General features: G+C 31.4%; 3 protein-coding genes across 3 annotated transcripts in view; 1 reads left to right on the forward strand and 2 right to left on the reverse strand.

Annotated features, from left to right (window-relative positions):
- Nucleotides 1-3,159: 3,159 nt before the first annotated feature.
- On the reverse strand, nucleotides 3,160-6,728 carry CBG23762 (the record flags this gene model as incomplete). Its single annotated transcript, XM_045241050.1, has 2 exons — nucleotides 3,160-3,813; nucleotides 3,855-6,728. 2 exons carry the CDS (start codon nucleotides 6,726-6,728, stop codon nucleotides 3,160-3,162), a joined length of 3,528 nt encoding a protein of 1,175 aa, XP_045091156.1.
- A 94-nt stretch (nucleotides 6,729-6,822) lies between these two features.
- On the forward strand, nucleotides 6,823-8,137 carry CBG23763 (the record flags this gene model as incomplete). Its single annotated transcript, XM_002647851.1, has 3 exons — nucleotides 6,823-7,459; nucleotides 7,557-7,760; nucleotides 7,872-8,137. 3 exons carry the CDS (start codon nucleotides 6,823-6,825, stop codon nucleotides 8,135-8,137), a joined length of 1,107 nt encoding a protein of 368 aa, XP_002647897.1.
- A 375-nt stretch (nucleotides 8,138-8,512) lies between these two features.
- The window catches only part of CBG23764, a gene marked incomplete at both ends in the record, with an annotated part of 2,352 nt that continues 999 nt past the window's right edge, over nucleotides 8,513-9,865 (reverse strand). Inside the window, 2 exons of the mRNA XM_002647852.1 lie at nucleotides 8,513-8,954; nucleotides 9,070-9,487. Coding sequence (XP_002647898.1) covers nucleotides 8,513-8,954; nucleotides 9,070-9,487 — 860 coding nt within the window. The remainder of the gene's footprint in view (nucleotides 8,955-9,069; nucleotides 9,488-9,865) is intronic.

Genomic DNA, 9,865 nt, shown 5'->3' on the forward strand with positions numbered 1-9,865 from the left:
ACATGGATTCTTACTAAAATCTCAATATCCCATTGTTGGCAGTTTCAGAATATTTGTTATTCGTATTTCACAGGTGTTGATAAGGCCATGGAGAATTAGATTATAATGCAATAGAAACGTGTGATACGTTGCGCCGGATCTCCTCCAAACAATAAAGCACAGAAGAAAGATTTTAAAAAATTTTCAAAAAAAGAAAGCTGGAGATTTTTGAACAGTTTTTATTTTCATGAACAGATCTGAAACATTAAATGTTTCAATTGCTATGTGAAAAAAGAATAATTATGGCTTCGATTAATGTGGATAAATGACCCGAACTCAAAAAAAAACGACGACTGGACCATGATGCTTGGACCAGAGATGTCAGGAAGTAAAATTTTTGCACTCGGAAGTCGGAAGTAAAATTTCACTTTCGGAAGTCCGAAGTATGATGTCGGAAGTAAAAATTTTGAACTAGGAAGTCAGAAGTCGGAAGTCGAAAGTGTGAAACACCCAAAAGTAGGTTGTAGGAAGTCGGAATTCGGAAGTAAACTGCCAAATTTTCAAATGTTTTAATTGCTTACAGTTCTTTCGGAACATAAATTATGGTATTGAGCTAATTTTGAACATTTTTTGATTTTTCTGGTCAAAAATGAAAAAATTTCGCAACATTTTTTGCAAAAATTCGTTGGCGGAATTTGAGAGTCTGAAGCCGGAAGTAAAACTGATTTTCCGGAAGTCGGAAGTAGGAATTCGGAAGTAAATTTTCGAACTAGGAAGTCGGAAGTCGGAAGTGAAAAAATGCCCGGAAGTCGGGAGTAGGAAGTCGGAGTTCCTGACATCTCTGGCTTGGAGACATTATAAATCACTGATCCAATAAATCAAAAAAAGATTTTCATTGAAATTTCAACAGAAATGAGTTTTGTTTGTTCACTCTTATAGTCTGAAATTAGTAAACCATGTTTTCTTTCCAATGGGACATCCGGATCATACTGCGAAATTCTAATTTTCAATTTTTTTTTCTGTAAATGTTTCATTCCCAAGTAGGATCTTTATTTTGAGATTGAGCCAAAAATTTCCAAAGCACCAATTTTACTGGACAATTTTTTTTCGATATTTTTCTACTAAAAAGTTTTACTTGTCGATTTTCTTCATTTTTGACTATAAATTGAAACACCAGATAATCTGCCTGCATCACTTGTTTTCAGGTTTCCGGATGTTCGCTGTGTGGAATCAGAATAATAGTGTTATCCTATTGTTATCAGTTTCAAGAAAATTGATATACCTCACATATGTTTATAAGGTTGTGACGAGTCCGATTAGGACGTGCTGAATTAGAGTTTGCAGGGATTTCTGAATTTTCGAACTCTCCAATTTCTGGCAACAAAAAAGCATGACTCAAGATCATTTGATACTTGGAAGTCTTCCCAAATTTTCAAATGCCGGTAGAGAATAACCGGAATTTCTGATGATTTTTTCTACAGATCAACAACGAAAAATAATGAAATCATCTCAACTTGTTTACATGATTTTCAGGATTCAACTCGTTCCACACCAATGATTTCCCACACGATATTAAAATTTCTCATGTAAACATTTCAGATAATGTTAGAAAAGGCTCGAGAAAGAAGAACAGTTGGTTCATAAAGAACATCACATCGGGATATTTTCACAAATGTTTTTGCTGAATTGAACAATTCGAAGCCCTTCAAAGGGACACATTTGAAACAAAAGGATAGGAGATGTTGTATTGACTAAGAGGAGTATATGGTCCGTTAAATATATATTTTTGGAGGATGAACAATAGAAAACTTTTACGAACCTTTTTTGAAAGTTATGAACATGAGAACAAAACATAGTGTAGATTATGAAAAAAAAAAGTTGAATATTAGAAGCGGTGAACCAGTGAAATTGGCTAATCAATCAAAAAATACAGACAAAAGCATTTTTCAGATTACTGTGCTTACTGTTATGAGACCTTCCACCACGGCCACCAGCGTTTATCTCCCACCCATCTATCTGTTTTGGAACTATTACAATATCCAAGTTGGAATATTCGTCTTTTCGTATTTATTTTGTATTTTTCAAATCAATTGTGGCCCAGAGATGACAACTGATGATTTCCTTTCCGATATTCGAGTTCAAAATTTTTGTTTCCTGACATTTCTACTATTAACATCAAATTTGTAATTTATCCTAATATTCGCAGAGAAAAATCAGTAGTATAGAATTGTCCTTTCTGGCGCAGCTTTTCGCCCACTTTTTTCAAATTTTTATTTTGCTGTTTTTTCAATTCTTTTGCCCTAATTATTTTTTTTCATATAATATTCTTAGCAAAATCCACGATTTTCACACTCTCAGATTTTGGTGAACTCAGTCCGCCCCACTCACTTTCCCACTGTTGCCCACTTTTGCCCACTTTTTTCAACACCTCAAAATAGTTGCTTTTCACCCCAACTGATAAGAAATTCTCTACACTTAAACACTTTTTTTACTCTCTTATCAACATGTTCTCGAGGCTCAATGGTAGAGTGTCTGTCCTGTGTTTGAATGGTAGAAAGTTCGACCCCCACTCAGCAAAAAAGATCAAGATTTAAAAAGATATGACGAAGTTAGAGGAAGACTTAATGAAGGAGAAAATATGCAAGAAAAACTCCGTCGACCGAACGAAAAAATTTCGCATCGAAAATGAAAAAAAAAAAATTCACCATGAAGAAACGGCAAAAATAGCAAGCGAAAATAGCAAGCGAGTGTTGTCTTATCAATTCTTTACCATTATTACGTTTTATTAAATGTTGAACAATGATTTGAAACCATTAACAAATGTGGATTTATTGCAATTATCTAAGGATTTACAAATCAAAAACTTTAGAGGGGTGTTTATGAGAGACACTCTTCCCGAGAAACCGGAAGAAGTGGAAGTAGGCATAGTGAATCTTGATATTGCAAACAACAAAGGCACTCATTGGGTTTGTTATAAAAAAGATAAAGATGGTTTATATTATTTTGATTCGTTTGGTTTGAATCCTCCCAAAGAAATTATTCAGTACTTAAAACAGAATAAGCAAAATGAAATAAAGTTTTCCACTTTTCAAATACAAAAATTTCATACCCATCACTGTGGTTACTACTGCTTACTCCTACTAAAATTATTAGAAAAACATGATTATAAAAATGCTATACTTACTTTGATTTAGGAATTCTGTAATGTTCAAAAGCTAGAGTGTCTATATTATCAACTGCATATCTTTTAGATTCTTTGTCTTTACCGATCACATTATTCAGTGCAACTTTATTTTGTTTTACAGTATGAATTTGATGCTTACTCGAATTAAATAACATTTGTTGTCTCCTTTCAATAGTATGATTTAATAAGCAGTTCTTATAGTCATTAAAAGTCATTTCCTTTTTGACAACAGATTTCTTCACACCTTTATTTTTTTTAGACTCCATTCCCTCATCAGTTTTAAAAGCATATTGTTTTGGTCTAAAGGCTACAATCTCAGTCATTATCTTACCATTCAACTCATCTTTGAATTTACCAATTACTTTCTTGTTTTCAACACTGTGCAGCCTATTGTCTTTCGGGTAATCCGAAAAATCAAAGTGCTCTTTCATAGCTAACATATCTTCATAGACATCGTCTGTTTTAATTTCATAAATATAAGAATCAGTATCTTGATAGCACAGTCTCAAATTTGAAGTATACTGAAGAAGCATAACATCATAGTGGAACTCATACATTAGATACTTGCTCAAATCTAAAATAGACATCCCCACATAAATTGGCTTATCTAATTTAATATTCTTCTGAGTCATCTCTACTAAAATCATATTCTCATTTATAATATGTCTCGTTTAAAATTATTGCTAGCAGCTAGTTTCATAACTTTATCCATATTTGACACCACTTTGACATCCACTCTATTTCTAACGTTCTCCATAGTTTTACCAAAGACAGAATTGTTCATTAGTTTGAAAAAGTCTTTCTCAAAATCATTCTTTGCATGTGTTCTTAAATTAGTATTTAGTTCTATGTAAGAAGATAACCAATTGCTTTCTTTAAAAGTAATAACTCTATGAATTTTCTTCAAAATTAATCCATGATCTAAAACTTGCTGAAGCATTTTGAAATGTATTACATAATTTCTCTTTGGACTAAAATCATTTATTAGTTTATTGGTAGATCCAACTCGTTTATTCTCTGGACAGAAAGGTAAATCATTATGTTTATCATGTAATTCTTCTGGATAATCTAAATCTACTTCTAGTATGCAACCTTTTTCTTTTGAAACAAGATCATCTATCATTTCTAAGGTAAAGTCTTCAACGAATTCGAATTCATCATATGGTAATTTCTGACTCATTGCCCATCCATATAAGTTATTTGCATCTAGATATAATAAGTATTTTGATTCCTCTTCGGGATTATAATTAGACATGTACTTGTTATTAGCTTTCGAATATCTTAGCATGGTATTACACATACCTCCTCGAATACCTTTTTCAATAAAATTATACATTTCAACATCCTTGATTGTCTGTAGCTTAACTCCAGTTTTGAATAACATGGCATCCCAAGCTAATCCGGGAGATGTATAGTACCAACATGGATCTAACTTATATTCTTTGAGAGACACATTTCTGAAAGTTTCAAAAACATCAGCTAATAGTAACACATCATTAATCATATAAATTCTTGTGTAGTCTTCTAAAGTTTTACAATTTGTTTCCTTCCATACTTTCTGAGCATATTTATAACTCTCTTCACTAATATTTTCACCAGATAGAGCATTGTAGAAGTTTTCAATTGGAGGAAGTTCTTCGTTAGAATACTTTTTGAAGGAATCCATAAAATCATATGGATACACACCTTTGCGTCTTAATAGACTAAAAGTATTCTCATCATTATAATACTTTTTAGTAATCACACATTCATCATCTTGTAGGTTATTGCTGAGATAATCTAGGCTGGAAGGCATAAAACCAAAACTATCTAAAAATCTTATTTCACATTGTTTATGATTCTTGTATATATAACTAAAACTAATAAACTTTTCTATGTTAGCTGAAATGCTTTTAATTTCTACTCCTCTTTCCTTCCACAACATACTTGATTCCTCATCACTGATTATATGATGTGAGTCATAGCCTTTAAGATTATGGAAAAATACTGGTATAAAATTATTTCTACGTTTCAATAAGTTACATGCATTACATAGAGGTCCTCTGTATAATCCAGTCCAATGATCATGATCTCTAACTTTATCCCTATCAAACACATTCTCACACTGAGGACATGAATTACAGTTATTATAACATTCTAACTCTTCTTCAGTTAATTCTTTCATTTTCTCATCACCTTTTTCCAATAGTCTTGTACATACATCTAAGATATACTCATTGAATTTTAAAATAGCATCATATCCAACATAGCTCTTCATTTCGTAAATGCTCTGAGTGAAAGAATCAACAACAATTACACAGAAAGCAGAGGCCTTATGTTTACCGACGTTCTCACTCCATGACTTTTGAGGAGAGTTACTAACACTATTAATTTTATAGATAACAGATTCAAAGTCGGCATAGCAGACATATCTATGTTTTTGAGTTTTCTGAACTCCTTCAAATTTAATATAGTCTTTAGGGGATTTAATCATTTGGAGTGGAGCATTACTCATACAGTCATTCAAATGGTTTTCATATTTTTCTTCACTGTAAAAGTTATTATGACATCTGATGCAAAATTTGTTACTTCTGCTATTCTGCGTATTCATTAATCGATCTATTTTTTTGATCAAACAGTAATGTCCTTCTCCAGAGTTATCAGTTACTAGCAAAAGATTTACCACTCTATTTAAATCTACTTTAATGTTTTTAGATACTTTATATGACTCTATTCTTTTTCCACGATCTTCAACGTTATGGGTTAGAATATTAACAGCTAAATTGTTTCTCTTCTCAAACTTATCTACATCTTTAACTTGGAAAGGAAATTCAAATCCATCAAAGTTAATCTTAGAAGCATGATCTTTATATTTGTTTACTCTTTGAGCATCCTTTTCAACTGGAAACAAGTGTGCTAGAATACACCACATAAAACATTTATCATCTTTGTTTTGGACATTGACTACTGCTTTTTTATTTTTTATCCAATCTGGTAATTCAATATATTTAGATCCTGATAATGGCTTAATCTTAGTTTGAGACATTCTCAAGCCAATAATTCTATTCAATCTAAAACCAGAACCTTTACCTTGAAAATGTTCTAATCTATTTACTAAATCTAATTTTAATTTTTCATAAAAGACTTTTCTATCATCCACCGGATTCACTATTTCGTTAGCGGTATTTAGATGGACTATAGCCTTATTTTCTGTACCCTCTTGTATCATTTCACATTCTAAGGATACATATATTTTCACACTATTTTCAAAAACATCTTTCAAAATATCAGACTCTTTCTTATTTAAAAATGATTCTAATGTTTTAGAATTTCCACTGTGAAAAGTATCTCTCAATGTATCACCAACTTCTTTGTAATCACTAAAAACAGTTTTATCGAAAGGAAATAGATTCCTCATTTGGTATCTAGATTGCTTGTTAGCTTCATCTTTATCATAGTTCTCAAGTATTTTACGCATTTCAGACACGCCCTTCTTTCTAACATCAACATCGCTCATTCCAGTTCTGTTTCTTACAAGTTTTCGTAGTTGATCCCTACCCAATTTTTCGTAATCAACTAGTTCCATTTATAGAGTAAGAAAAGTATCACTTAAAACCTATAATAAATTTTCAGAAATATAGAATAAATCAACCTAAAATCGATGATATTTCCTGTAATAAATGCATTCTGTAGTTGAGATAAATGACCCAAAACGACGTAATGAAATAGTAAACAACTTTTTGAAAAATCGGAAAGAGCATAAAATCAAGAATTTACAAGAGCGATCAGATTTAGAACATGTAGAAGATTATAGAATTGAAGTATTTAAACCTATTTTAGAATCCAACAAAAAACTACAAGAAGAAATAATTGATGAAAAGAATAAAATAGTAGAAACTCTAAACAACTTTAAATCCCCTTCTCAACTTTCAATAGCCCCTGCAACTACACCAACACCAAAGACAAATCGTAAAAGTCTTATTAAGCAACCCTCAGTAATCCTACCTCCCTCTCTACCTAGTTCTTCTTCACCTCAAGTTGTAAGTAATCTAATTGTTGGATATCTTCAAGATAATTCAGATAGAAGTAATGCTGGATACTCAATCAAGTTCAACAAAGCAGAAAAGAAATATACTATTGGTAACAAAGACATTACATTCGATCAGAATATTATCAAAGTTAATAATGAAGAATACACAGCAACTGAAGGGTTGATGGAGTTACTACTCAAAAAGTCTCCTGACATAAAAAAGATTACAACTGAAGATTCTTCAAATTACCAAAAAATATTATTATGCTCCGATGCTCTGTACCAAGGTTTTGATAAAGAATCTAAAAGATACAATTCAGATTCTAGCGATAAATGGAAATTCATAAAGTCTAAATATTTTGTTGCTAAGACCCCAACTACCAGCTGGAACATCTTCAACATCAGGAAGTTCTATTTCTTTCATACCATCAAATACCAACTCTCTAATTGACTCATTAAGACTATCTATTGGTTCATATCAGGCTGGTAACAAAGACGAGTATAATAAAATTCATGCAATGTTAGATGAACTAGTCAAACAGAAAGTAATCAAGAAGAAAGACTTAGGGGTTATTTACTTGAATATTGGTATGTAATCATTAGGTCTTGTTATACACTCTATACATTCTTACAAACTCTTACAATCTCTTACAATAGCCTATTTTTTCTCTAGTTAAATGTCACAAAAAATTACACTAGCTAGAATGTACATCAGCGATCAAGACAAAACCCCTCTTAGAATTGATAAAAGAAACTGGGTAAAACAACACAACTTTTCAACTCAAACGTTATATGATGGTTTAAGAGAATTAGCAAAAGAGATGGATATCAGTAAATATGTTGTTATGAAGACAAAAGGTAAATCAAAAACAAGAGATGAATCTGAAACAGTAATAGAAAAGAAAACTTCAGATTATGAACCTCAATCTAATAAAATAAATCTTCTTTCTCCTAGAAAGATTTAGCTAATAATTTACCAAAATTTCATTTTTGGAAGATAATAATCATTCACTTTTTTAATCATCAATTTTTCTAGCGCTTTCTTATTACTTGTTGGAAAATGCTTATTCAAATATGTATCAATTTTTTCATTTGTAAACCTTTCTAGCAACGTATCCCTAAATACCTCAATGGCTTTAACTGTTCTAATATTAATTTGTGTTCCTCCCTTAATTTATGAATAGAATTAGGATTGTATTGTAAAAACGTTTCTTTATTAGGAGTAGTGATACAAAAGAAGGCTTCTTTTTTGTTATTATCAATTAAATCTACTAGTTTTAGATAGATTTGTCTCTGAACATCATGGACCGTAAATAATTCTTTCGCGCAATCCACACCTTTTAAATCTTTTTTTTAAATAAATCGGCGTAGGTTATATTTCCTCTTTTCAATGCTAGTACCTGCTTTTTTGCTTCTTCGGTCTTTGCTTCCAGTATTCTCATATCTTCTTCTCTATCTTCCTTCTGTTCATATGATACTACAATTTTCTTCAATTCCTCATTCTCATTGGTTACGATGTCATATTTATCCTTCAACACACTATGTTCAAATATAAGAAACTGATGTGATAAACCAATGATGTCTAATAGAATGGTTGATCTGTCTACTCCTACGGCTTTTAATATTTGTTGCATTTTTTGTCTGATGAGGATAATAACTTCTTGCGAGTCTTCTCCAAAAATTTTTAGATCTTCTTTTGTAAAACAGGAAATCATATTTAAAAACGAAATGATTGAATCCTCTCCTCCAACCCTATTAATAGCCTCTCTTAAAACTGTGTTTCTCAAATCATTTAATGTTATAGGTTGTTCCTTTTTAATTGTGTTCAGCGTATTTATTTTAGTAGTCGTTGTCGTTGTGCTCATTTATTAAAGAAAAAAATGTTTAAGGGTCCCACATACTTAAAAATTGCTCTTGAGTAATAGGGTTCCATGTATCATCTAATTTTGTTTCATCATTATTTTGGGTTGTTTTCTCTTCTATAGTCAATTCACTTACACCTTTCTTGATGTTGTTTCCATTTGTGTGGGGTTTCTTCAACGTCTCAAATTTTGATTGTTCCATTCTTTTGGGCAATGGCTTATTTTTAACTTTGAGGGATACAATTCTATCCTCGGGAACTTTATATTTTTTGATAATAAAATTATCATTCTTTAATACAAAAACTTTTTTAGTCTCAGTATCCTCATCGTCTAGATCCATAAATTTTTCGGAGTATTTTATTATTTTATCTAACCTAGATGTTCCTTCAACCTTTAACCAAACTGCATCTATAATTACTTTATCTTTATAGAGATTGTCTATGATTGGCTTTTCTAAATTAAGATGTTCAAAAGAAGATATTATTAAATCATTTTCAAAGTGATACATGATTCTTTTAAAGTTACGCTTCATTTAATCGTTAATTTTTTAGCTTTTTGCTTTTTGAGGATTTTATTTTTTGCCTACAGTGCTTACAGTGCTTACAGTGCTTACAGTGCTTACAGTGCTTACAGTGCTTACAGTGCTTACAGTGCTTATGCTTCCTATGTTTTTTCTGGGGAGTATTTTTTATTTTGTGCTTACAGTGCTTACAGTGCTTACAGTGCTTACAGTGCTTATGCTTCCTATGTTTTTTCCGGGAGTATTTTTTATTTTGTGCTTACAGTGCTTACAGTGCTTACAGTGCTTACACTGCCTACTGTGCTTACTAC

The sequence above is a fragment of the Caenorhabditis briggsae genome (genome assembly GCF_000004555.2).
Source record: "Caenorhabditis briggsae AF16 supercontig from assembly CB4, cb25.NA_037, whole genome shotgun sequence".
Classification (NCBI taxonomy): Eukaryota; Metazoa; Nematoda; class Chromadorea; order Rhabditida; family Rhabditidae; genus Caenorhabditis; species Caenorhabditis briggsae.